This window comes from Fusarium phalaenopsidis (genome assembly GCF_050370095.1).
Source record: "Fusarium phalaenopsidis strain FUZ10S chromosome Unknown contig_32282, whole genome shotgun sequence".
In the NCBI taxonomy this organism is placed as follows: Eukaryota; Fungi; Ascomycota; class Sordariomycetes; order Hypocreales; family Nectriaceae; genus Fusarium; species Fusarium phalaenopsidis.
Window position 1 is genome coordinate 371,951 of NW_028145415.1, and position 26,254 is coordinate 398,204.

General features: G+C 50.4%; 12 protein-coding genes across 12 annotated transcripts; 5 read left to right on the plus strand and 7 right to left on the minus strand.

Moving 5' to 3' along the window:
• Positions 1 to 218: 218 nt before the first annotated feature.
• LRP88_01874 (uncharacterized protein) lies at positions 219 to 1,734 on the minus strand (the record flags this gene model as incomplete). The annotated part of the gene is made up of 3 exons (XM_083238547.1): positions 219 to 1,100; positions 1,151 to 1,282; positions 1,333 to 1,734. The coding sequence occupies 3 exons, from the start codon at positions 1,732 to 1,734 to the stop codon at positions 219 to 221; spliced, it is 1,416 nt and encodes a 471-aa protein (XP_083105655.1).
• A 745-nt stretch (positions 1,735 to 2,479) lies between these two features.
• Positions 2,480 to 3,808, plus strand: LRP88_01875 (Alpha/Beta hydrolase protein; the record flags this gene model as incomplete). The annotated part of the gene is made up of 4 exons (XM_083238548.1): positions 2,480 to 2,976; positions 3,027 to 3,374; positions 3,425 to 3,560; positions 3,608 to 3,808. 4 exons carry the CDS (start codon positions 2,480 to 2,482, stop codon positions 3,806 to 3,808), a joined length of 1,182 nt encoding a protein of 393 aa, XP_083105656.1.
• A 1,880-nt stretch (positions 3,809 to 5,688) lies between these two features.
• LRP88_01876 (thioredoxin-like protein) lies at positions 5,689 to 6,468 on the plus strand (the record flags this gene model as incomplete). The annotated part of the gene is made up of 1 exon (XM_083238549.1): positions 5,689 to 6,468. The coding sequence occupies one exon, from the start codon at positions 5,689 to 5,691 to the stop codon at positions 6,466 to 6,468; it is 780 nt and encodes a 259-aa protein (XP_083105657.1).
• Positions 6,469 to 6,653: 185 nt separating this feature from the next.
• On the minus strand, positions 6,654 to 8,168 carry LRP88_01877 (transferase family-domain-containing protein; the record flags this gene model as incomplete). The annotated part of the gene is made up of 2 exons (XM_083238550.1): positions 6,654 to 7,754; positions 7,806 to 8,168. The coding sequence occupies 2 exons, from the start codon at positions 8,166 to 8,168 to the stop codon at positions 6,654 to 6,656; spliced, it is 1,464 nt and encodes a 487-aa protein (XP_083105658.1).
• Positions 8,169 to 9,450: 1,282 nt separating this feature from the next.
• LRP88_01878 (uncharacterized protein) lies at positions 9,451 to 10,923 on the plus strand (the record flags this gene model as incomplete). The annotated part of the gene is made up of 1 exon (XM_083238551.1): positions 9,451 to 10,923. The coding sequence occupies one exon, from the start codon at positions 9,451 to 9,453 to the stop codon at positions 10,921 to 10,923; it is 1,473 nt and encodes a 490-aa protein (XP_083105659.1).
• A 1,754-nt stretch (positions 10,924 to 12,677) lies between these two features.
• On the minus strand, positions 12,678 to 12,948 carry LRP88_01879 (uncharacterized protein; the record flags this gene model as incomplete). Its single annotated transcript, XM_083238552.1, has 2 exons — positions 12,678 to 12,722; positions 12,781 to 12,948. 2 exons carry the CDS (start codon positions 12,946 to 12,948, stop codon positions 12,678 to 12,680), a joined length of 213 nt encoding a protein of 70 aa, XP_083105660.1.
• Positions 12,949 to 14,039: 1,091 nt separating this feature from the next.
• On the minus strand, positions 14,040 to 14,867 carry LRP88_01880 (glyoxalase-like domain-containing protein; the record flags this gene model as incomplete). The annotated part of the gene is made up of 1 exon (XM_083238553.1): positions 14,040 to 14,867. The coding sequence occupies one exon, from the start codon at positions 14,865 to 14,867 to the stop codon at positions 14,040 to 14,042; it is 828 nt and encodes a 275-aa protein (XP_083105661.1).
• Positions 14,868 to 15,344: 477 nt separating this feature from the next.
• LRP88_01881 (acyl-CoA N-acyltransferase) lies at positions 15,345 to 15,893 on the minus strand (the record flags this gene model as incomplete). Its single annotated transcript, XM_083238554.1, has 1 exon — positions 15,345 to 15,893. The coding sequence occupies one exon, from the start codon at positions 15,891 to 15,893 to the stop codon at positions 15,345 to 15,347; it is 549 nt and encodes a 182-aa protein (XP_083105662.1).
• A 468-nt stretch (positions 15,894 to 16,361) lies between these two features.
• On the minus strand, positions 16,362 to 17,703 carry LRP88_01882 (major facilitator superfamily domain-containing protein; the record flags this gene model as incomplete). Its single annotated transcript, XM_083238555.1, has 2 exons — positions 16,362 to 17,500; positions 17,562 to 17,703. The coding sequence occupies 2 exons, from the start codon at positions 17,701 to 17,703 to the stop codon at positions 16,362 to 16,364; spliced, it is 1,281 nt and encodes a 426-aa protein (XP_083105663.1).
• Positions 17,704 to 18,312: 609 nt separating this feature from the next.
• On the plus strand, positions 18,313 to 19,870 carry LRP88_01883 (uncharacterized protein; the record flags this gene model as incomplete). The annotated part of the gene is made up of 3 exons (XM_083238556.1): positions 18,313 to 19,134; positions 19,601 to 19,707; positions 19,759 to 19,870. The coding sequence occupies 3 exons, from the start codon at positions 18,313 to 18,315 to the stop codon at positions 19,868 to 19,870; spliced, it is 1,041 nt and encodes a 346-aa protein (XP_083105664.1).
• A 2,949-nt stretch (positions 19,871 to 22,819) lies between these two features.
• On the minus strand, positions 22,820 to 23,338 carry LRP88_01884 (hydrophobic surface binding protein A-domain-containing protein; the record flags this gene model as incomplete). Its single annotated transcript, XM_083238557.1, has 1 exon — positions 22,820 to 23,338. The coding sequence occupies one exon, from the start codon at positions 23,336 to 23,338 to the stop codon at positions 22,820 to 22,822; it is 519 nt and encodes a 172-aa protein (XP_083105665.1).
• A 1,408-nt stretch (positions 23,339 to 24,746) lies between these two features.
• On the plus strand, positions 24,747 to 25,984 carry LRP88_01885 (class I SAM-dependent methyltransferase; the record flags this gene model as incomplete). The annotated part of the gene is made up of 8 exons (XM_083238558.1): positions 24,747 to 24,793; positions 24,843 to 24,884; positions 24,935 to 25,001; positions 25,055 to 25,082; positions 25,138 to 25,150; positions 25,202 to 25,291; positions 25,342 to 25,684; positions 25,742 to 25,984. The coding sequence occupies 8 exons, from the start codon at positions 24,747 to 24,749 to the stop codon at positions 25,982 to 25,984; spliced, it is 873 nt and encodes a 290-aa protein (XP_083105666.1).
• Positions 25,985 to 26,254: the final 270 nt, after the last annotated feature.

The following is a 26,254-nucleotide window of genomic DNA, read 5'->3' on the forward strand; positions in this document are numbered from 1 at the left end:
CCATCTTACTAATTCAACAGACGTTGTACCACACGAGAGGCGCATCGTTTGTCTGCAAATGGATTATTTGGCTTCAGCCCTGTCTTGGCTCTCTGCTTACCAAGACCAGCTTCCAGTCTGTAGCCCTTGCACCTCGACCCATGTCCAGCATGGCTTGATCGAGAATTGTACCCCTCACTTGACCTTCTTCTGAACCCCCGTCTTTCCAATTCAATACCTCATATTGCAAGCTGTTGTAGGTCCTGCTCCGAAAATAGTTGCAACTCTGCGTCGACCGTCTCTGGATGAAGTGCCTCGCGAGTGATGTAAAAGCCAAACCCAGCCGGATTTTGCCCTTGAGCGTAGTTCGCCGTAATGGGACTTCTATTCAGCAGACTGATAGCCCAAGTCTTGACCTCAGGCTCCGTCCCTATGACACTCAGTGCCATCCCAACCGGGAACAGGTATAAGAACGTGGGCTCCTTGCATCGACTGTGATGGCGGGTCACCCACTCGAAAGCGCGGAGGATCTCCATAGCGGGATCTCGAACTGAGACTGAAGCACCTGGTCTTCGAAGCGGTTCGAAGCCTAAGTATCTGACAGAGGCTTCAGCGGGTGTGGCAGTTGTTGCGCAAGTTTCGATACGTTGGCTCGCGCCAAGAGGGTCCATCTTCCACAGCAGCGCAAGCAGCCACATCAGGGTGGCGTTGTAGAGCATAAGCTCTGTCGCAAGAGTGAATTTGCCAAACCTGAGGCGTCCCGATTGCCTTGAAGTGCCGATGGAACCTAGAGCCTCGGCTGCTAGACCATTAAGCTGTGAAGTGATACCAGCATCAACCTCCACTTGATCACCAGAGCGGGCCTGCCATTGCCAACGCCAACGATAAAGCGAAATAAGGAGTGCCTCGGTTCTTCTCAAAAGGTCTCCATATGGAGTCTGTTGAGCCTCGTCCGAGGTCCCATACACGGCGTGGTCGTGGAGTATTCTTGGCACAGCAACGAGGATATCAAGTAGATAGCTTTGTGGTGTCTTGGACGCAGCGTTCGCAGCAAAGGGCACACTTCGCCAGCGCTCTTCTTCAAGAAACAGAGGCTGTTTTCCGTACAAGCTAGCAACGAGCTGTAGGGATAAAATTAGCATTGCACTTTTGTTAATCCGATCCTACTTACCAGTGTTGCTCGTGCTGCCTCAAAGGCATTGAGTAGAGGCTGCTGCTGAAAGGCCTCCGGTCCACAGATATGTAACAGCCTAGCAAGACCTCTCAGATGAGATACAGCGCCAGTTTGATCCGCATGAGATGCCTAATAGTATAAGTGTCTGAAATCATTTCAACACACTCTAGGGAACTCACAGCATGCATCATCAGCACAAGAATGGGCACAAGCAGGTCCCGCCCACAGCTACTCCCTAGTTCTTGAGCCAAACTCTCAAGACACTTTCCGTACTGTATGACTCCCTTGAGTTCAATATCTGACTGGTGATTTGACTTGCCAAAGTTGGCCTGGGAGAGGGCCTTGGTGGCCTCTAGAGAGAGACGACCGAGTTTCCCTGCCGCAGCCTGATCAAGCCAAGGGGCTCCGTAGCTTCGCCAGACAAAGTTAGAAAACATAAAGGAGAAGCAAAAGTCTCCTTGAAAAGCGATCAGGCTCATCTCGGGTGGTGGGGAGGCAACCCGAGTATTCGTAGGGCCTGTGTCGTTGCTGGAACTGGCTGAAGCGTTCTGCCCCGCCGAGGTCGCTTCTATGGGTTCCATCGTCGGAAATGGGGCGGTCGAAGTGTGACGCCAAACTCTGTCTCTGATGTATCCCAGGCATTCAAAGCCCCCCTTGGTACAACGTATGCACACGGGCTTCGTTTCGTCTACACAATCAGCACGTCAATTGCTTGTGGAGTATTACTGAGATCTTACCGCACTTGACTCTGCGCTTCCTGCAGGTGTTGCAGCCTTTGCTGCGACCGGGAACGCCAACCATGGTGAAGGACGTCAGTCGAATCTTGCAGGTTGTGAATGTTCCTCGGCAGCTCGCGGAATGGTTCCCAATCGGCTGCCCTGCTTTTATATCTGATGCTAGCGTTACAGCGGGCAAGCTAACTACGCCACGCTTTAACCGCCGGCATTAGTGCTGACCGTAGCCCGGAGGGTCCGGTACAACGGTGCCAATTCGCATGCCTGATTGGTGCAGGAAAACCGTCATCATTAGGGCTGAACTTCAACATGCCGATGGCTGATGATGATGCGGTGCAACATGGGTTTCTTCCGCCGAGGTACCAATGCTGATACAAACTTTTTGCGGATACAATGAGCGAGATTAAGGTATACTGGGTCTAGAAAGTGACGAAATGCTCCGCCGTCCTCATGGATAGTGATGAAACCCAACTTAGGAAATTCAGGTATAAAGGATCAAGGAGATTCAAACAGATTTTCACAATCCCTTCCTTCATCATCCCATTCAACTTCTCAACTCCCTCTTCTTCAGTCCTTTCTTTCAAATTACAAGATGCGTTCTACTCATCTCATCCTTACCTCGCTCTTCACCCGTGGCCTTGCTTCCGGCAAGGCCTACCCTTCTGGCGCCTCTGATACCCTGGCCTTAACCCAGCCATACTATCCACCAACTGCCGACTGCTGGGAATACAAGGTTCCGGTCACCATCACTTCTGAGAATCTCATCTTCGACTTTCCCAATTGGAAGGACGATTATGCACTCCAAGACTTCCTGACTGCTGCGACAACTCGAGCCAGTGCTGGCTACCCCAGCCCCATCACCGGTACGAAGAATGAGACCGAGACCTTCACGCTCGCAGCCTCCTTCTGCACTCCAAAGAAGTCTAGCAAGAAGAAGACCATCATTCTTGCTACTCATGGCATTGGGCAGGCTCGCACTCATTGGAACTCTGCCTACGAGCCTGACAAGTACAACTTTGTTCAGCACGCCATCAGCCAGGGCTACTCCGTCTGGTTCTATGATCGCCTAGGTACCGGTGAATCTGAGAAGTTCGTGTCTTTTGTCTTACACGTTGATCCAAAGCTGACCTAATATCCAGAGTCTCTGGCTTCACCAACCAGCTTCGCAAGCAAAAGACCATCCTCGTTGAGCTCGCCAAGCTGGTCAAGGATGGCCAGTACACCGGAAGCTTTGGCAAGCCCAACAAGCTTGCCGTCATGGGTTTCTCTTTTGGATCTTTTGTCACTCACTTTGCCGTGGCTGGAAACCCAGACATTGCCGATGCTGCCATCTTGACTGCCATCAACTACAACACAACTGGACTGAATGCAAACGGACTGGTTCGCTCTTTTGTTCCTCGAGTAGCGTCTCTTCAGAACCCTCGACGCTTTGGGCTCCTTGACCCTGGATACCTGACCTGGGTCGATAGCGTTGCACAGATCAACACGTGAGCACCACAAGCCACCCTGCCATGCCTATCCACTGACAAGTAAATAGGTACTTCAAGTATCCCTACTACGATCTGCCTACAGCATCCTACTGTGAAGAATACAAGCAGGCGTTCGGCATCGGAGAGTTTCTCACAATCACCGACGGCGACTTTGATGCCAGCCGCTTCACCGGCGCAGCTCTCGTAAGTTCTCCAACCTCTTACTTCTGGCCCATACTAACACATGACAGGCCATCACGGGCAAAACCGACTACATCATCTGTGATGGAGAATGCGAGGGCATCTTCGAGGAGCCTGCCCGCGCCATCTGGAAGAATGCCAAGTTCCAGCCCTACCTCCACCCTCACGCTAGCCACAACTTCAACTTCCATCACAACGCCACTGGAGCGTACAAGGTCATTACCAATTTTTTGGAGTCTAACGGTCTTTAAAGATCTGTTTATTGAGGAGAGTACATTTCGTGTTGGAGATTGCGATGGAGCTGAAAGCGGAGTGGCTGTAGGATATGGTTTTCTTTCTCTTTACCTTTCATGTTCGTTGTGAAAGACCTTTTTACACTACGGTTCGAATTGGTAGTTTTATAATACTTGCATCTGGGACATGTGTTCTCTGATAAACGCGGCCAGTTTCATCGTGACTTGCCTGTCGTTCTTATTGCAATCACTCATTTCTCGCGTGCCGAAGGCCTTATGAGAAACAAAAACAAAAAGGATTCTCCTTAACATGATAGTCTACATCAATTCTAGTATGTTGAAACTCGCTAATCCAGAAAACTATTCGTACACCCCTGACAGAGATGCATAGGGCGAATTAGCGCTCCACAGTTTACACACGCCTTTCCAAATACTCCAAGCCCACCAAAGCATCAATCAAAGTAAGTTACATCCTAAGAGCTGCTCTTCTTGTCTCCACCATCGCTCATGTTTACAAAGGAAAAGAAATCCGTAGGAACGAGACCGTAGATGACAGGCGTGGTGGTTGGATTGGGTGGTTTCCCGGAAGAGTTTGCTGTTGATCCACTATCCCGTTGGCTCTGTTTTAGAGTTGAAGTTAGCAAAAACAGTGACCCTGTTACAGACTTAGATAGTGTCTAACACGGTATTGAGAAAGTGGGCGGTTGCTATCTCCAGCATGCGTGCCGTCTGTTGATCGTGAAGACCCGCTGGACGAGTCTATGTCGTATCAGAACTAAGCTCAGCATGGGATTGTGGAGGGGCATGGCGTACCGTTAGGACTCATTCTAAGGTTGTTCTGATGAACTCTCTTGATCCTCGGCTTGTTTTCACGAGTTAGCAAGATTTGACACTTTGGAGACCGGTTTGGAGGTTCATTGATTTCATCAGATTCAATAGTTGCTACTGATCTTTAATACCCGTACAGGTATGTTCAATCGTCTTCTCCCTGATTCTCTATCTACGCGGCGCAGAGCTTAGATGTTGAGGAATTGCGAGCGACCGAGGCCTACAAGGCGGTTTCACTGCCTATCCAGAGGCGTACTGTATCTCTCGACCATTTTCAGCAAGAAACTTCGAGCAGCCGAGATAAACTCAAATACCAGATGCGAAACTTTGCCATATCATTGGAGGGCTCTCAAAGAGACTAACATGGCCCTTGAAAGTGGGATGACTCCTTTCTGTCACAATGGCATAGCTGACCAGGACGCATCGAGCCCAAGGCAGACTCAGATTGGACTTTGAGGCACAGCACGTAGAATCCAAACATTGCTTCTGCTGACGACGACGTCAAACACCAAAAACCAATCATATCCTTCCCCAGAAATGGAATCAATTCAAACGGCACTGCATATCGATGCTATACCCCTTTCGGAAGGAGAATGCGAGCTGCCTCGGCGTGGCTGTGACGATGGCTCCGCTCCCTCCACAGGAGACCCCTGTCTTAGCCCGACAGGGCTGACGACTTGCTTTTCAGCTCATCGAGATGGTGGGAGCAATTGGAATCATTAGAGCTTCGTGATAGGATGGGCTACCTCCGCCGGCAGATTGCGGGCTTTACAATACCAGCTTATCCACCTCGTAATGGGGCTGATATGGTGTACCTGCAACCCAAGCTGCATATTGGGTGGACAACCAACTTTTTGGCACGGGCTTTTGTCGCTGGGATCTAAGAGAGCATGAGTCTTGCAAGACTGTTCAAAAACAAGATATCAAATTTTCTTGACTCTTTTCTCGAGATCCATCTATATAAACGCGATTTCTCGCTCTCCTGATCTCCATTTTCTACATCTTCATCAACACTCCTGTCCTTCTCAACATCCCCTCCTCGTTCTCAGACATATTCATCTTCCAAATCAATGGCTTCTCTCCTTGCCAAGCTCTTCCGCCGGAAGAAGCAGCCCCCCATGGTCTGCGCCGTCGCTCTCGACGACCATGGCCATCCCATTGGCGAGGACCCCAATCACAAGCACACAGCCGCTTGCTTCGTCGACTTTGAACCCCTCTCCCTCATTGAACTCTTTCAATCCCAAGGGTGCCAATCCTGCCCCGCCGCTGTCCCTGACATTCTCGACGCGACAAAGGACCCCAACCTTCTTCTTCTTACCTACAACGTCACGCTGTTTGACCACACTGGCTGGAAAGACACGTTTGCGAACAACACCTCCGACCAGCGTCAGAGAGCCTATGCCATGAAGTGGCAACGAAAGAGCATCTTTACTCCTCAGATTGTCATCAATGGCGTGGCCGATGGCTCTTCAGCTGGAGATGTCCAACAGCTTGTCCAACAGGCCAGGACTGCTCGGGCAGGAATGGGATGGAACATTTATCTTGACGCCAACGATACTGATGTCAGAATTGACTCAACCGCCGAGACGGTAGACAGACATGACATTCTTGTCATTCTTTACCGAGCCAGCGATGAAAAGGTCAAGATTGGAAAGGGTCCCAACAAGGGCAAGAAGCTCAACCACCGCAATGCAGTGACGAATGTCATGAAGATTGGAGAGTGGACCGGAGGCAATCTGACAATCCCATTGCCTGCTTCTAGGGGCTCGATGAAGCCGGGTGAGGAAGCTGCTGTTGTTCTTCAAGAGGGCGGTGCTGGAGGTGCCATCGTGGCTGTTGCCAAAGTCTAGTGGATGAATTTGGAGTCTTAGGAGCGTGAAAGGTGGCGATGTGTTTACTTGTTTTCTAATGAGAGTTTATCAAACTTCCTTATTCTTCAATCCATCTTCATTGCCTTACCCTTTGTGTACCTTCAAGCCACCTCTCCTCAACGAATGTACACAGATTCTACATATCCGCAGCCTGCACTTTTCCTCTAGTCTCCCCTAGGTTGTGCATACTTCAAGAGCACTTCATCCTCCAGCAACCTCTTGTGGCAACTCTCCTCCAAGCAGACACACACTTCAATGCCTTCATCCTCAGCCGCATCAACAGAGCCCGCTCGGCTAGGATACAGAAACACAAAACCCTCAAAACCTGGGCTTGGCCATCTCAACGCCTTGGGAAATCCAACGCCAAAGTCGTGCGCCTCGTAGGCGGTCATACCCTGCCAGCTGGACGCACCGAGATCGATACCCAGGAACGAGTTGATGCTGATCTCGAGGAATCGCTGATCCTCATGGCCGGCTACCCATTGGAGCAGATTTGAAAGATACTCTGGAGTGATGGCGTTGATGGATCCTCGCACCGCCGTCGCAAGCTGAGGCAGGTTCCCTGCAATGATTTCCTTGACTGCCAATGGCTCGCAGCGTGCTGCGGCAGCGCCAACGCCCAAGAAACGATCGGGCAGTGGTGGGTTCCAGACCTTTCTGGTGTCAACGGCGTGGACCAGGGTTGCCTTGGACTCTAGGTCTGGCTTGAGCATCTCCAGCTTCGCACGGGTGATGCTGCTCCACAGGAGGGCCATGATCGCATCATAGGTAGAGATCCAGTTGCCTCCATCCCGGTTCGAAGCCTTAGACTTCAGCAAGTCAGCCTTGCTGTTGGGAAAGTGCCACATCTGGGCAACCAAGGAAGGCATCACGAAGCCGGCTGGAGGAGGTGGCATCGGGCCGCCCGCATCTCGCACAACGGGGAGCATCTTGCTAAGCTCCTCGGCTCTAGCCTTCGTCGGGCTTTCAATGTCAAGTGGGGTTCCGTGGATGCTGAACTGATGCTTCGTAGGAATGAACTGAGAGCCCTTTGCCGCAGCAATGGTGTTTTCAGCCCAGGTGGTCAAGAATCCATCGCATCCTGGCCCGTCGGACACAGAGTGATGGATTGCCAGGCCAATGATGAGACCACCTCGGATGAAGTTGAGTTGAAAGGCAGCAACAGCAATTCCTTCCTCATTATTGTCCCCAAGAGGGGAGTGGAGCGGTTTTGCTGTAACAAACTCGGGGAGGAGTTGGCTGCCTTTGAGGGCACTCGCTGGGAACTGTTTCTTGTCAGTATTGTGGTTCTCTACAGGAGGTTGGGGGAGTCTCACATGTTTTTCGGCCAGCTGCTTGTAGCTAGGGAACTCGTCTTCGCCCAGCATATGTTTGACGTGCAGACTGGCAGTCGAGTCCCGCTTCCTAGCCACCCACATACTCCCAGTGGTAGCGTTCATCTCCAGAACACCACTAAGGATCGGGAACTGGGATAGCGTAAACTCCAGTCCAGCGGTCATGTTGCGAACTGTCGCCTCAATGTTGATGTCGTCTGGGAGGGCAAACACTTCGGCAACAGCGACGTAGACCTTGGGCATGATGTGACCCATGAGGGAGAGGGGATACCTCTCCGACTCTGGGGCAGATCTCCATCCTGAGGGATGGAGACGAAGCTCAACTGGTGATGGGCCTGAAGACATTATGGATGGAAAGTTTCTGTTGATGTAGATCTCGCTGCAAAGAATAGCTCGGAATTTTTTGATGCTAAATATTACAACCATTAAATCCTATCTATATATACAACTACACTGGCCTACACCGGCGGACGAGGCTCCGGCCCGTCTCTGGCTGGTAAGCCCGACCCAGCACCATGCAAAAGTCACCGTAACATTGTGTGGCGTCCCAGCCCAACCTCAGCCGACCCGGAAGCATATTGATCCAGCCATGAAACTGTCGCAGAGCTAAAATCTGAGTAAGACACTAGCCGTCGTTCGATCTCTCATCTTCGGCGGAGCGACGGCGGAAAAGATCTGTTTACTCCTTTCCACCCCTACGTATGTTACTTGCACACGGAGATCCTCCCACCGACTATTCCCATCGCTGAGGCCTATGGACCAAGAGAATACTCGCGCTAGCGAGACCGTTGGGTCGTCCACGCCAAGGCGGCTCTTGCGCAAGGGCACCCATAGCTGCGCAGAATGTACGAGCTGGATTCGACTTTGCTGAATAGTGTTGACCGTTTCTTCAGGCAAGAGGCGAAAGACAAGATGTTTCTTTGACAATCTCTCGTCTGCAACATGTGTGGGATGTCAGCGCCGAGGCACGCGTTGTGTAGGCCAAGAGTTTGTCGACATCGCTGCATCTAAACCAGAACAAGACCCGAAGACGGCAGAGAGGCTGGAAAGAATAGAGCAGATGCTTGCGAAGCTCACTGAGAAATTTCTTGCGGACAGCCTGAGGGATAAGCACGACATGTCGCAGAGCCAATTGCCTGTTCCGAAAGTGTCGGCGGAAGACCGGAGTGCCAGAGACGGCTGGCAGGACATTGGCGATACTAGCCACGGAGACTCTATCCACCATGAAGTCACTGAAATAGCACTGGCAAGTGGCTACCTTTTACCGCATTATTCGTTCCTAAGTGGACTAACCTGAATACAGAGAACAGCACACAAAACCACGGCATCAAGTCATTATGCCCTGCCTGAATTCACGGAAACATGTCAAATCCTCCACGCCGCTTTACCGTCTCAGCATGATGTCGATCTTCTCTTCGGGTCTGGAAGAGCTGCTATTTATATACAAGCGCTCTGCAATTCCTATAGAGAGCTGTTTGAGGAAGGCAACTCTGTATCAGCTGCTATGCTGTCGGTCCTCCCTCCAGTCACAGCCCACCCAGTGGTTCTTGCAAGAAAGCTATTGCAACTCGCCCTTTGCATACAGCAACTAGATCCTTCGTTCAACCACCAGTCTCTTCGTTTAGGTATGAGTACTGGAGAAGCTATGCACAAGTACTACTCTCTTGCCTCAAGCAAGGTGACCTGTCATGACGATCTCCCAGACTCCCTCGAAGGACTCGAGTGTCTCGTCTATGAAGGAGTCTACCTCGTCAATTGCGGTAACCTTCGTCGAGCATTGGTAACTCTGCGCCGCGCTGCAACACTGGCTCAGTTCATTGGGATGCATCGCAAAGTCCCTCATACCACCCCAAAACAACACGATCCAGCGACCCGTGTCTCGGGAGATGTGACCTGGGCACATATTGCGTACCTGGAACGCTACATATCGCTTCTCCTCGGCATGTCGAGTTCCATTACGAATGCGAAGTTTGGATCCGAGGAGAAAAAGGTCAACGAGACAGACGCAGAGTGGTTTGAGAGGTTCCAGGTCGATATTTGTGAGCAAATCATCAACAACAATCAGCGTGGCAACCATGACGACCTCGCCGCAACCCAGAAGATCGACGAGACGATGAACAGGATTGCCGACAGCATCCCAAGCAACTGGTGGGCACCACTTGAACTTCGCCCCGGTATGACTGGTGACGACTTGATGGCACTTATAGTGAATGCACAGATGCAAATCGTTCACTACAATCTACTCACGGTTCTTCATCTCCCATATCTCCTTCGCAAGACGCCTAGTCATCAGTACGACTACAACAAGACGGTCTGCACATACGCCAGTCGCGAGGTTTTGAACAGGTACATCGCCTTCAGATCTATTGTCAGAATCGTCTTCTGCTGCCGCCCCGTCGACTTTTGCGCTTTGACAGCCTCCCTGACTCTCCTTCTCGCTCACCTTAGCCGTGATGGCCGGGACTCTACATGGCTCCTGAAGCACCAACGCCTCGGGGATAGGGCGCTGGTAGAAAAAACGATAGAAACTTTGGACGAGCTCAACCGACTCAACGGAGATGAACTGACAAGGGAGACTGCAAAGCTAGCGAGGCGGTTAATGATTCTTGAGGCGGACTCCGCAAAGACTGGTGACACCTACAACTTCGGCATTGTGGATGAAACGCGTGATGACAGCGACAACGGGCAAGGGGAACGTTCTTTCTGTCTTAAAGTCCCATATTTTGGAACCGTCAAGATGGCTCCTCAAGACTCGTTTGCTTCCCCGTGTCTCGAAGCCGCGCCCAGCACAACCCAAACAGACAGCTCACACACAATGTCTTCTGCTGTTTCTAGTGGGTTAACCTCTTATACGTCATCCGAGGAGCCTATACATCTGCCTCAACATCTACTCATCAGTGATGAAGTCTCGATCACCCAGCAGACGGAGCTAGACATGTTTGATATCCCGATGCCAGATCTCATGGCAGATTCAGGTGATTGGGCGTTTCAGGGAGTTGATACCGCGTTCTTTGACAGTCTAATGAGTTGTCAAATGATGGATGAGGGGGGTTGGAACAGCACTTGGTATGATGACAGTGGACAAGGACACAGTATTTAACGGCTTATGTTGAACATTAACTAGAAAATGTTCCCCAGAGCCCTCATAGAGTTTTCATTAGAGTATGTGCTTCATTATTAATTATCTACCAACGTCTACCAACGACCTTCTACACATCTTGCATGCACGGTGCCAGCAACTTCTTCCTCACATACCAAAACCCGGACTGAGCGGAACGGTCCTTCTGTCCCCTGCTGCTCCCGTATCGTATCACCCATAACCTGAGCAAGGCCGAATGCAGAATGCCCAGAATCCCATCCTAATTTCTCGAGATTTGAAATCTCACGATAGGTCACAGTTGAGCCGTGAATAGCATCCATCGCTCGATCTCCCGGGTCCAGTTCCTTCGCGAGTCCACACTTGCTCATCACCAAGTCATTTGACTTCAAACTCCCCTTGAAGCAGCTTTGACATCTACCAACACAGTAGTCAACCAGATATAGCACCTCGAGGTCATGCTGGACACAGCAGCAGAAATAAGCCATCAATATGGGGTCAAGTCCGCCCGGTGACCACATCTCGGCAATGTCAATAGCCAACCGCCGAGCAGAAAAGAGCGATGCCGCCATATCCTCAGACCATTCAGCTTCTAAAACCCTTGAGATGTTGTTTCGGAAGATTGGTCCAACTTCTTGTTCTATATCATGGTTGAAACCGAAACGCAAGCAAAGAACGTCGTTGTCGTTGTCATAAGACACCTGTTCGCTCTGCGAGGGCAGGCGAACGACATTGGTCATCCCTTCTTGATCGCTGCCGCTTCTGGTCTTCACCGTGTTTGAAGAATCGATTGTCGTTGTTGACAAGATATTTGCTATCTTGTATGTGGACGGGTCATTTTTGAATGTCGTTGAAGAAGCGGCTCCACGATGGTCTGTGACTGTGACATTGAGGCTGCTGAGAAAGGTGTGCTCAGCATGTGCATCCTCGTCTTCCGCCTCGCCAGAGATGGTTTTATCATGACTGGAAATGTCTTGAAAGCAGACGTCGAAGATGTGGATGCCAGGCCTCGGTAAACTCGCATCCCAGATCTTGAGTTGCAGTTCGGCGGGTAGTTGGGGGAAAAGAGTAAACATATTCAGCCATTAGCCAGTGGCTGATGACCTTTGACTGGGCTAGATACTTTCAGGCAAGATATTTATAACAGTCAAACATGGACAAAATATGTTTACATCGGGAGGGTGGTCATATTGCCAGCGGCTGTCTATTGTTATCATGCTTCGGCGGAGAAAGCGCCGTGTCCGTCCGGCGCTTTCTCACGCCACCGCAAATAGTTAGATTGCGCGAGATGGCTGATACACCTGCATAAGCGTTTATAATTAGACCCCTGGTCCAATGCTACCTGCAGAAATGAAATGGCCCTTCGGGAGCTAAGTTTTCGAATGGCTTTCGTAGGTTCACGATTCTATCAACGTCTGCTACCATGCGTCCCAGTAATGCAGTTCCATTCTCCCGGTGGACACAGTAACGTATCATACAAGAGATAGAAACGAGTACAGACCCATGAAGGACTTCAGCTAGCATATTGATATTCATTTAACCTAGGTAGATATGTAACGAGCGTATTTAGTTGTTCAGAGCAGAACTTGGTCTGCTGCAGCGCGCGCCTTGACATTCTCTGACAAGCAATTCCATGCCAACAAGCACAGGCAACAAAAACGACAAGGAGGATGAGACCTCAAGTTCTCATATATTCCAATCACTCAAGGCTTCCCTGTATAGAACATTCTCTCTCCAGATGTCGTCTAAATACCCATCTATGAGAATTCGGCGCAGTTCTTCTGTCCCTTCTCGCAAATCATCTAATCAAGACGTCAGGCCCTTGAAGTCCAAGACAATTGGAAAATAAGGGCATCTTACCGAGGTAAAAGCATCGCCGCATCTGTTCATGAAGCAGGGACCCTTCTGGCAGTCGAGGTAGCAAGGAAAGTTCCTGACTTCGATGCCGCCTTCGCAGATGTCGACGCCGCAAGCGGCGTTGGCGCTGGTGGCAGCAAGAGCAGCGAGGAAGGCGTTGAAAAACTTCATTTTGATAAGGCGCGTGTGGTTTTCGGTAAAGAAGATGTGGTGTTGGATTGACTTGGAAGGGTTGCTTAGATGGAACAACAATGTACACAAGGGAGAGGAAACTGCCTCTTAAATAGATATCTGGATTCAAACAAGGCTGTGCAAAGACTGCGGGAGAACATTTCTCTTCCGGCTACAGCATTCGTTGCACTCTTGGATAGAACGCCGATATCCATTCATGACCGACGTCCCGGCCTCCAAACAGTCACTCAGCTGAGCGAATGCAAGGCTGTCTCAGCTTTCTGTCGACTTGACACTGGCGATCATGACCTAGGGCTTACGTGTGAGCATTCCTTCCTTCATCATCAGCAGTTCTTCGTCTGTTCTTTCTCAGCCATCCATCGCCATGTTCATCAATTACAATACGCTTGAGCCACATCGATCGGCATTATGCATGGCGCTGCGTTTATCTGTCTCTAGTATCTTGCTGCGTTACTCAGAGCCAAATTTCAACGGAAATTAGAAGATCTTTACTGCAGTTGGTCTTTGAGTTCATCTATTATAAGCTTACCTGAAACACAAAACGCACGATACTCTTACACGGCCGCTGGGCGCTGCGATTTGCTCAATACAGCTTACTGGCACGTAAAGTCCCCATACCCATATGCCGATCTATGCTAGTACTCTACCCAGTCACCAACTGCAACCCCATGGTTTAGTCAGACAGCATGATGTTCGAACCCACAATGGCGTTCTTGGCTTCAAAGATTCTGCCCAGGTCAGTCGCATGACTCTAGCAATGGGCAATACAGGAGCATCTGTTGGTCAGGACTCTCGGATAATTATTAAGTCGGTGTGTAAGCAAGTCGAAATAAACAGCCGCAACATCAGACGTGATGACGAAACATCAGTTCCAGCTCCAATATGAAAGGTGATCCTCCGGTTCAGTCGGCGCAGCTTATCAGCATCCAAGGATCAATTTGAGTGTGATATGGAAGTAAGACAATAGCACGAATGTGATTCCTTCATTCCTTCTTCCTTTGTGTTTCAAACTGATACATAGGTACCCATACTCTATGACTATGAGGGGCCAGATAAGTTATCCTCATTATCTAGGACTCAACCCCGAAAGTCAATCCAGGCAGAACCTCAATAGTGCTAGGGCTATTCTTATCTCCAAGAAGCGTAATGTTGATATGTCGCTTCTGAGCTGCACTCTTGCCCAGCGCAAGCTGATGCTTTCCTTGAGTTGAACCAGAGTGCACAACATACGACCACGCTTTCCCATTAGCGCTCGTGTCTGAAGCAGGCCCATGAATTCCATTGTAGACACCGGCGATAACATCCAGCTCCGACTCAGAGACCGTGACAGAGACTTGTGAAACTCCAAGCGCCCCTGATGGATGCTTCGTAGAGGAAGCACCTTGATCGCCTTGATATGGAACCCTAAGATGTCGAGGTGTTCGATCCAGACACCAGAAAGGAGCGGTTCCAGGATGGAGAGGGTTTCCAGAAGCGTCTTGGGCTGATGCAACTGACCACTTCAGCTCGACTCCATCAGGGCGGATACGCCCGCCCGCAACCGGGTCCCTATAAGTGGCCCCGGAGGTGGCATCCTTCACCCGCTTCTGGATCACGACAAAGTCCTTTTCGTCGGAGAGAGTGTGTGCCCAGTCAATGACGGTACCCTCTTCCAATTCTCCCCATCGGTGAGACTTCCGCCTCTCCGGGTCCAGGTTTTGTTGAAAGGCAATGAGTTCGATATACACGCCATCGGAGAATAAGATGAGCTTGTTAAGTGTGCGTCCATCAGCGTGAGTGCCACCATCGATGACTGTAAGAGCACCTTCAAGACGCTTTGGCAGCTCTTGCAGGGTTTCGTAGGAGATCAGGATGACGATGTGGTCGAGAATTGGCCGCACAGAAATGCTGTCTGCCATTTTGAAGACGATTCAAGGTGACGATGAAGTTGGTCGAAAGAAGCTGTTGAGGGGAAAGATGCTTGATAAACCACGCAAAATGCTTGGCTGTTGATATTTAGACGAAAGCCAATTGCGTGATCAGGATGTGGATTACGTCACGAAACAAATCACAGCGGACCGGCCGAGTTCGGAGGGATTGTTCAAGAGTAAAAATTACAATATAGACTAAACAGTTACAAGGGACTCCCCCAGCATAAGATGTTTAGCTGGAATGCTGTTGCGATGCTATTCCCAACCACCAATTGGTGGCGTTTTGCGTGCCTTGAAAATGGCTCAAGCACCAACCAGCAGTCTTCCCCTCACGCACTGAAAGCAGCCCCATCTGGGATAAAAGCAAATAATTACATTGAAGAACAAACCGTCAAATTTGACCTATATCTTATCGAGGAGTCCCTAAGACAAGACCTCCGACGGGACCAGTAAACCGGTCCGCCATCAGTTCTCATCCTCCACATAACTCGAATGCCCCTTTCCCTTCCTTCCCATAACTGCCAGCCCCTCTCCATTCCCTCCTTGCATCACCTCCATACCCATAACCCTCTCGTAGAACGGCACAGACCGCTCCCAATCCCCCGTGAACAGCAGGCTCCTTCTCAGAAAAGGCATTGCTTCGATGACCTCCTGGATACTCTTCAACAGCCAAGTTCCGAGCCCTCGTCCCTGATACTTGGGATCAACCCATACGTCGGTGAGGTATATAAAGGTGACATAGTCGGTGATGCAGCGAGCAATGCCGATAAACTGAGGCTGCGAAGAGGAGGTTGTCTCGTCAGATTGGGACTGCTCATACAGGCCGAAGCACAGGGAGCTCTCGAGCATCTCACGCATAGCCTCTGCGGGAAGTGTCTTGGCCCAATAGAGCTCATCAGAGGCAAACACCTCTTGTAGTTTCTGAATTGGCAGTAGGGTACGATCTGTTGATATGAGGTATGAACCCTTGGTCCACGTCCGATTTTGAAGCTGTTGTTTGATTGGCAGGGCCATCTTGAGTGGAACAGATGCAATGGTGAAAATGAGAGAAATCAGATAACTCTGACGCTACCAGGACGAGGAGGCTCATTATCTACGATTCGGTCGTAATATCGGCCCGTCAAGTCGTGCGGGGTTTCCCATTGTGAAGGATGGGAACGTAATACAAAGATGAGTCAACACTTCTCGCTTGGAAAATGGGATCTGAAGCTCCCAGACTGAGAAGTTCTCGCCAGGAAAGGCCTCATTTTTCTTGACTAAGCTGAGTGCCAACCATGCCCTTACAAATGCTACAAGCTGCAACGCCTCAACAACAACCATCGTCAAACTCTCAGGATTATGCATTGCAAGGCTAATTTTCTCGTTGTATTTGGTAGGTCAAATCCAAAAATCATTTTTACACATAATTTATGATGCTTCAACCCAGGCCCCTTATTTCTCATTGGATATACGTCACCCTCCCTTCTGGCAATTAACCACCAACTACTGACGACGCACAACACGTTTTGTAAGCCATGCCATTCCCCCAATAGATGAGACAAACATCAAACTACCCAGATAGATAATCAGAGACCCAAACTTTCCCAGCCCATAGCTACTGGATAGGGGTTTGTCCAATAGACTCTGTGAAATCGGCGCTATCACTATGTTCCCAACCCCCTTCCCAAACGCCATCAGGCTATAGACAGGCTGTGGGTCGTCAGAGAGCATTGATCCAAAACGCTGCCAGAAAACTACATAGGCTCCGGCAAAGAATCCATATATGATCGTGAACAGAATCAGAGGTGTCAGAGAGTGGGCAAGACCCCACAGCGTAAATGTAGCGACGGAAGAAACCAGAGTAGTGATGATGACAAGGACGAATATGTCATTAATACGATCAGATAGATATCCGAAGCCGAGCTGACCGGCAACCGTAGCCAGATTGTGTGCAGCCAAGACAAGGGCGCCGATAGGCCCGGAGAGGCCCATAGCAGCGGCAAAGGTCGGCAGGTAGAGTGAAGGGATATAATATGCGAGGCTCTGGCTCAAGTTCGACACTGCCAGAAGCCAAAAGACCCGGTTCTTCAAGAAGCTCAGGTCGACAGGTCGTACGGTTGCCCGGGTTGACACAGGCAACCTCCCCCGAAGAAGAGGGAGAATAGGCACGATGAGGACAAGTTGGACCACGACAAAGATTCGCAGTGCCCCACGAAACCCCCATCGACCCAAAAGCCACTCAAAGAGAAATGGTAAGCCGACACCGCTGAAACCTCCGCCGGCATAGACTACCGCATAGGCAAACCCTCGCCGTTGCACGAACCATTCGTTCAGCATGGAGAGTAATGGGGAATAGAGGAACAGGAATCCAGTTCCGTAGAGGACTCCCTGCGTCGCAATCAACACATTGACAGACCGGGCAAAGGACGCACCGAGAAGAGCTAGGATGCAGGTGGTTGTTCCTCCCAGCACCATGTGGTACTGCCAACGTTGGAACCGCGTGACCAGACGCGTAGCGAAAGGCGCCCCTAGGAAGTATATGCTCGACGAGATGGTGCCGATCGCAGCGATATTTGGCGAGTCTTGGAACTCGGGCTGACGACTGTAGTGTTCTTGGAAGACTCCAAACGCCATTGGAAAGCCTGTAGCAACTACGTCAGTTTCCAGCCAGAGATGGGCACGTTCATCAGCCTTTCGGCTTACCCCAAAGTACTCCTTCGATAATGAAACTTCCGAAGAGGAATTTCCAGGCAGCAGGGCCTCGATCCGTCGGAGCAAGACTAGACATGTGCGATGTTTCGTCACCATGCTCTCCTCTGGATCGTCTCGACAGTTCAAGTGACATGGTTGGCGTCTTGTGGTTATAATATCCGTTGAAAAAGGATTTGCTCGGAGGGTTCTAGATAAGATGCAGCGTCGCAAGTGGGACAGGTACTGACTTAGCAGTGCTCACTATCTTCTGGCTCAGTTGTCCGATCAAGGGCCGGGCTTCAACTATATTAAAAAAACACAATGTAGCAATGCTCACAATGGCAGGTCATTCATCCACGACAAAGAAAAGAAAGACAGGCCGGGGATAGGAGGGACAGATAAATACTTGACTGCTTCATGATCCACTTGGGTTTGTGTTCTCTTCCTATTGGTTGGTTGGTTACCAGCCAAGGGGAGGAGAGGACCGGAAGGATGCTGGCTCTCGCATCATTCCGTGTATGACGCTGGTCTCTATCTCGGCTTCGGCCATTTCCTTGGCATATGTTCGGCTTCGGCTTCGGCTTCGGCCTCTACCAAGAGCCCCTTGAGACTCGATTAACTATAAGAGAAGAAGAGACAAATTGTTTTAGAAATGGGATATCTGTGTGTATTGTGGCGTCTCTTATCTTTCATTGATATAAGACTGGCTCCCTCCCAAGCAAACAGTAGCATTCCTCATCTTGATCTTCAAGCAAAATTCCCCATGACAGAAGCCGACATACTCAAGGGGAAGTATCCCGCCAAAACACATGCCCGACGCGTAGTCGACTATATTCGGACCAAGATACCTCATGCAGATGGCTTTCTCTTCCTAACAGGTTCTCCAGAAAAGTTCTACGATGATACAGACCTGGTTATTCCGTTCCGCCAGCGGAGAGCTTTCATGTACCTGACTGGTGTTGGCGTTCCTGACTGCCACCTGATATATGAGATTGGCAATGAACGCTCGGCACTCTTTATCCCACCCGTCGACCCCGAAAGTATCCTATGGTCCGGCATGCCCTTGACGGCTGAGGAAGTCCTTGGCAAGTACGACGTCGACGCTGTCTTGCCGAACACCGACCTTCAGACGACGCTTAACTCGATTGGAATCAGCAAGTATGAAGCTGGGAGTGCATTCTTTACCATCGCTGGACATGTGGGCAATGGGGTCAACATTCCAGGTGGAATGAGCGTGGACTCGACCAGCCTCAAAGAAGCGATTGACGAGTGTCGGGTGGTCAAGGACGAATACGAAATTGCCTTGATTAAAAAGGCAAACATCATCAGCTCTGCTGCACATATTGCCGTCATCAAATGTGTCAAGCAGTGCAAGAACGAGTCAGAGATTGACGACGTATTTCCGGGAGAGTGCACCAAAAGAGGGACCAAAATCCAAGCCTACCCAAGCATTGTTGCAAGCGGACGCACGGCTGCCACGATGCATTACGAAAGCAACAATCAGGATCTCTACCTGGATGGAAAGGTCAAGGACGTTGTGGTTATTGACGCCGGAGCCGAGTGGAACTGCTATGGTGCAGATATCGTGAGGTTGTTCTTGACCACGTCTGTCCTCGACTGACATGATGCAGACTCGAACTCTACCAATTTCTGGCAAATTTACGCCTGAATCCCGTTCAATTTACGAAATTGTCCTCAAGGTGCAGGAGACTTGCATTGCGCCCTTGAAGGAGGGTGTTCTGTGGGATATCTTCATGTGCTGGCACACAAGATTGCTATTGACGGCCTCTTGGCACTCAGCATCTTGAAAGGTGATAAAGATGAGATCTTGGCAGAAAGAATCAGCATCGCTTTCATGCCGCATGGCCTCGGTCACTTTTTGGGCATGGATACGCATGATACAGGTGGTCAACCCAACGAGGCCGATCCTGATCCCATGTTCAAATATCTGAGAGTGAGGAGACGTCTGCCTGCAGGATGCGTAGTGACTGTCGAGCCCGGTACTAGTTTTACGAGCCCGAAAATATTCGATTCTCGGCTGACGTTCTTAGATTCACTTTGGTCCACATATGATCCGTCCCTATCTCAACGACCAAAGGCTCTCGCAATATATTGATGAAGAGGTGCTTGACAAGTACTGGGATGTTTGCGGCGTATGGTGAGTGGGCATTTTGCAGGTCAATTGTTTGTCACTAACATCGCTTTTAAGTATTGAGGATGATCTTGTGGTTACTCTGGATGGCAGCGTGAATCTTACCGATGTGCCTAAGGATCCAGACGAGTTGGAGGCTATCATGTCGAACACGAGTCTGACAACTTAAAGATGATGTAATTAAGTATATTAGAGAACAGTTCGCTTCTCTCAATATTGAAAAATGGCTACTTTGGATAGGTAGAGATCCGTCAGCGTGTTAGTAACTGATTTCTTGAATGGTTCAGTTTGAGCACCTGTGTTATCGTCTGGGTCGGGGGGTAATCAGGTGGGCAAACGTACTCGGATGGAAATGTGAGACATTCATCACACACTAGGACCAAGCCAGTCAAAACTATTCAACAAGCCAAAGCGGAAAGGGGGCGGTAACAATGACCCCCAGTCCAATGTCTCCAAGTTTCCCCTTACCCCCAGCTCGACAGGCTCATTCAAGTGATGGTCCAGTACGCGCTGGATAAGGTGCTTAAAGTTGGCGCACGATTCCCCAGCAGGAGCCGAAGCGGGAACCCAGTCTAGGAAACCAACCAGCAAACTCAGCTGTTGCACGATAGCCGACCTTGTCAGTCCAGCGTAGCGGGTATCAGATCCCGTGAGAGTTGGTTGGAGCAGCTCTTGACATAGGATGCCTCCGCCGGGTGCCCCGTACTCCAGGAGCTACACTTCAATTCAGTAGGCTTCTTTGTCAACTAAAGGCTGGTGATTCCTACCTGCCATTCGAATTCGCGCAGTATGACAGGGCTGTCCAACGAACTCTGACGGTTCCATAGTTCTACTGTCAGCTTCACGAGGTCAAAACTTGCAAGTACCAAGTCCCTCTTGTCAGATTGACCGTGTCGATGAAGCAATCGTTCCACAAAGAAGAGATTTTTCAAGTAATCGAGCTGAAGTGTGATTCTGAAGTACAAGGTCTTCGCATCAACACCTGGGTTAGTTAGATCGTCCGGGTTGTACTTAACCCATTCTGGAAGACTTGACATGGATACCATCTGTCGAGTCTTGATGTCTCTGTCTCAACGTCAGCCTGATCCAACGAGGCCACTGGGAGCAAAACGGACTGGAGCTGGCTCGGATCCACAGGTCTTCTATTACACAAGGCGATATCGATCAACTCGTCGCGTATGACAGCGATCATATGTCGCGCTCGAATCATGGTAGTCGGATATATCTCACCAACCGTATTCCAACCATGGTCATCCAGTGAGTTGAATGCTCTCATCAGAGTGGCATCATCAGAACCAAGGTCTTCATCACTGATGTCAAGTGGCATCAGAGTGGAACAAAAGGTACCAGTCAAGGAGGGTGGTCGACCCGCAAAGGAAACGCCAAACTTGTCCGTGGTGAAGATCTGGGCGACAAGTCGACGTCGATACTCGGAGCAAAGTGTTGGTCTGTACGAGGGTCCATTCTCTAAAGCGTGGAGCCCAAGATATGTGAGCATGGTGACGGCCAGGCTCTGGGAGACGTAGCTCGAGATTCCTGAGAAGCTGTCAGCAAAAAACCCTATTGAAATGACGAAAGGTTCAAAATTACGAGCATCACCATCAATGATGGAGTCGAGAACCGACTTTCGCCGGCAAAGATCCAGCAGTACCTCGTTTCCCTCGGTAAAAGTGCGAGCGAGTTCAATACAGTAGCCTAGACAAGTCCGGGCTGTCTCAAGGGACACTTGATGGGCGAGCGATTCAACGTGGTGGCTACGTAGAGAGTCGACGTCATCTGATATCCGTGCAATCCCAGCCCAAAAAAGCCCTATGGATTCCCAACGGAGATTCTCGTCACAGAATTGGCTGATCCATTGTTCGGCATCATGGCATTCCTCCTTGATTGGCCGTCTCGTGTTGTTACACAGAATCTCGGCCAAGGCGCTCAAACCCTCATCGACCCTTTGCAGTTGATCCTTGAACGCGACCTGAATAGATTGCATGATTCGATAAATCGCAGCATTTATCCATCCCTTTAGATCATTTGAAGGTCTCTGGGAGGCCGTTTGCTTAACTGGTAAGCATCGAAGGACGAAGAGAGCAGACTCTTGGACAGGCGATTGGAGCTCGCGAAAAGTAACACGTTGATAGTTCCCTTCGGTTCTCTCTGCGCTGTCTGGCTGTGAAATAGACCCATTGGCCAGAAAGAGATTCAACCGAGTCTCTTCAAAGACGTTGTTGTGACTCGTATAGCCAAAGAAGCCCGAGTCGGAAGCCGCATCAATCAAGGGTTTTGGTGCTGTTCGCAACCTCGTCTCAGGGGCAGCACTGGTCGCACGAATAACATCTGGTCCACTGTTAGATATCTCCAACGGTGATGTTGATGATGGGTAGATGCAGTTGAGTTTGGTTCGTGCTTTTCGACATCGTTTGCACGTTGGTTCCGAGCGGTCACAAGCCAGTTTTCGCGCCCGACAGGGAGCGCATGCTGAGCGACGACTGATTTGACGAGAGGTATTTGGAGATGCGGACGATATCATTATACAAGGGTGTCTTGTCTTTGTAGGAGTTAACTATGACATGAGTGTGGCATGGCTCGGAAGGCATCCCGGAGTGGGAACGGAGCGGAATATTGTAAACACGACCACGACATCGTCCCCTCACAAGGCACGACTAGGGACTTTGCTCTTTACAATGCGGCAACACCATTTTATATCATCTCATTATCAGCTCTTTGGGCCCCAGTCCATCAGCAATGGAAGTGGTAGGGACTGGAGAGCCGGTTGTTGAAGAGTTGGGCCCCTGCAAAATATTCAGTTCCACAAAGGAGGGATAAATACCCTTGTCGCATTCATGCGGAGAAAGGTCTCATAAGTGGTTAAAAATTCTCAATTCAAGGGTTCGGTTAAATTCACAGCTGAGGTTGCACACCTCTTATTCTCCCGGCACGTGTTAACTCAAATGCCTCGGCTCAATGAACTCCAAAGTAAGCTCTCCAACAAGCAACGCAAGACCTGCCAAAACAAGCTCTAGTTCATACCCATAATTCATTAAAATTAAGCATGTCTAATTATGTCGTTAAGAAGGATAATTCCAGGCCATTCCAGAGTATCGTGCCTCGTGCTTTTCACTCATATCTACCCCCTCAATGAAGAGTATGTCTTGATAGCCTTCTCAAAGCTCTCTCCAATTCCCTTGACCAATTCCTTAGCGTTTGCTTGAAGCTCATCCGGAACCTTGGCAATGACAGCGTCTGAAAAGTCCTCGGTCAAATCCCTCTGCAGCTCCAAGTTGAGAAGAATGACAGGGCGGAGGAGCAGCCTGTCAAAGTCGGGCTTGGCCCGGATGACCGTCTCGAGGGTCACGTTGACTTGACCTCCCAGCTTCGTGGTGGCCTGGGCGACTGCAATCGTCTCGTCGACCGACAATGGGCGAGATGCGCGGGCCGTCTTGGTGCCGTTGTGGATTTCGGCAAGGAGGATGGTGGACTTTGTGATGATGGGTAGAGTGCCGATGAGGGTCTTGGGCCAGTCGGCAATCGTCTTGTTGAGGGACAGGGTTGCGTTTCCGATGTCGTTTATGGCAGCGATGATGGTAGCTCCGGAAGCGAGAGCGCTGCCCGCGAGGGCCAAGACGGGGAGGATGCTCAGACGCATGATGGACTCAGTTTAACGAGAGATCTGGTACTGATTCTGAAAGCTTGGCTAGATTATTTTCTCCTCCGTTATTCCCATCTACTTATACCGTCTTTCTCGCCCTTCACGTGCCAAGTGTCAGCCTTTCAACTCCGAAAGCTGAGTTGGTGGCCTCGTGTAATCACAATCCTCTCCCCGCATCTATCCTCAATCAGGAACTCTGCCCCGAGATCACAACATCCAGATTAAATGACTCCCTCTCCCCATGGGGAAACCCCTCGGGCACTTCCCGGCACTCAGTGGTTCCTTTGCTCGTGGAGGCTGGGAAATCTTGAATGGATGCGGGGAGGATCGCCAATTACGGGGACAATCGACAGGGGTGATGGCATTCTGGGCCGCGGCAAACACTTGACCTGCGCTTGGAGCAGATGCATGTGGAATTGTTTGTGAGAGGATGAGGTTTTTCTTGGGAAATGACAGCTGCGCCGCAGGTGACAGAAGGATTTGGTGTGGCAATGTCGTCCAACATGATGTGCTGCTACTCACACTTCTGTCATGTGCATGCATAACTTGGCCTTGACACTGACGACGAATCATGCACGATGCATTCATATTGCCCTGGGCCTAGAAAAGCTTGTCGCTGTCGTTGCAGGGTTGCTGAGAAGTCACAGACCACCTTGACAACGGTCAAGCCAAGCCGGGAAGCCCCAGCTCTTTCTGGGTCTCTTGGCAGCGGCACATGCCAAGTTCCAAGCCCCCATTGAACTAGAATGCTGTCAATTTGTACATATGCTTTGGCCTTTCCACGTGCAATGTCCTCTCCGTGCCTCTGACCATGTGGGCAGTAAGCAGTAACCCACATGTCTTAGTACCGGCCAACGTCAGAGCTAGTGAGTGACTATCGACAAAGTTGAGATCTATCCGCCAGCGCGCCAATATACAATCAATCTACTATATTCAAAACCAAACAATCCATTTCCCGTTCACAAGCACTCTTCACCTTGAGGCCGATTCCTTGGGATCGCCATCTTAGTCACCAAGAAGCAATGACGCCTTCTGATTGGCCAACACCCTGGCCCATACAGTGACCTGTTGGTTTGCGACCAACAGCCCAACTTGTCCTCCCCTCACTTGGCCCATTTCCCATGCGTTGTGGTTATTTGCGTTGCACAAGAGGGCGTTCATAACTTGATTACCATTCCTCGAACGAAACGGTTCCTACCTTTGAAGATGGCAGGTGAGACGGAGCCCTCAGCCCACCGCACGGGGAGCAAGTCTCCGACGGAGCCTGGCTCCTCTCCACCCCGAAATGAGGCGCCACTGGAGGCTGGTGATAATCCCGCCGACGACGGTGACTCTGCTTTCGGATCCGAGCCTGCCAGTTCGACAACCTCGATCACCTCGAGTATTCTAGAGTAGCGAACTGTGCATGGAAGAAGATATCATTCTGACAGAGGAGATGCCGCTTACTGGTACGTAGGTGCCCAGTAACACATGCTGCACCAACTAACAGTAATGACTGAAGGGCACCCAATGATGAGCAGCAGAATGAGTCTATGGATATCAAGTAGGTACCTAAAGCTTTGAATCAGGAGACATCGCTAATCATGTCCCCAGCCACCATCAGCTCACGTTAGTTCTTGGGGGTAAACTGTACCTCTCGCCCTTGAAGCAGGACATTCAGGTTTGTACCAGATACTCGTTTTTGACGGACCTGTCGTCTAATTGCGCTCACAGCGAGTCCTTGACATCGGTACTGGAACGGGTAAGCGCATCTACTCTTGCCAAGCATTCGGCCACTTGCTAATATATCACGCCAGGAATCTGGGCTATGTATGAACCCGCAAGTCATGAGACCTAAAAGAATTCTAACCCGAGTTGTAGTGACTTTGCTGATGAGTTTCCAAACGCCGAGGTGACGGGCACAGATATCTCTGTGATCCAGCCGCAATGGGTTCCTCCCAACCTCAAATTGTAAGAATGCTATCCGCCTTTCAACAGAAGCCGCTTCTCATACTCTTTAGCGAAATCGAGGACTGCACACAAACCTGGACTTTTGATGAAAACTCGATCGATTACGTGCACATGCGATACCTCATCGGAAGCATCAAGGATTGGCCGTCTTTGATGAAGGAGGCCTTCCGCGTTTGCAAGCCAGGAGGCTATGTCGAGAGCTACGAGGGCTCGCCGGATATGGAGAGCGATGATGATACCGTCCCTAAGGATAGTGCCATGGCCGATTGGGGTCCCATCTTCAAAGAGGCCGGAGCCAAGATCAGTCGCCCGTTCACCATCTTGCATGAGGATCTCGCGCGCGAGGCCATGGAGGAGGCCGGGTTCGTGGACATTGAATCAAGAGATTTCAAGGTACGTCGAATAATACGGTATCTCGTTCAACGGAAATTGGGTTGCTGACCTCTTCAGGCTCCTGTTGGTGCTTGGCCAAAAGACAAGACCATGCGCGAAATCGGACAGTTTGCCCAAGTAGCACTAGAGCAGGACATTGAGGGCTACGTCCTCAGAGTCGCTGGTCTAGCACGCGGATGGTCCAAAGATGAAGTGGCGGTCTACTGCGCGAAACTTCGTCAAGAAATCAGGTCGCTGAAGCAGCACGCGTATTATCGCATCCGCGTTGTTTACGGCCGAAAGCCGGAGGACGTTGCGTAAGCCAAGGCGGGATCAGCCTCTTTTGTACGACTGTCTTGGACGATCTTTGAGGCACGGGACATGCACGATGACGCAGTGTAACCGAGATCGAGGTCTTGGGTGTGTTCACATGGGATACCCGGTACGGTCAAACAAGATGCTCGGCACCCGGGAATTGGGGGAGACCCTTGGGGTCGTGGGTAGCCAAGCGCGACTAGATGGCCTGGCCTGCGCGGCAGCGTCCAATAAGAACCAACATTTTCGCTCATGAACCGTGGCTAACGTTCATGT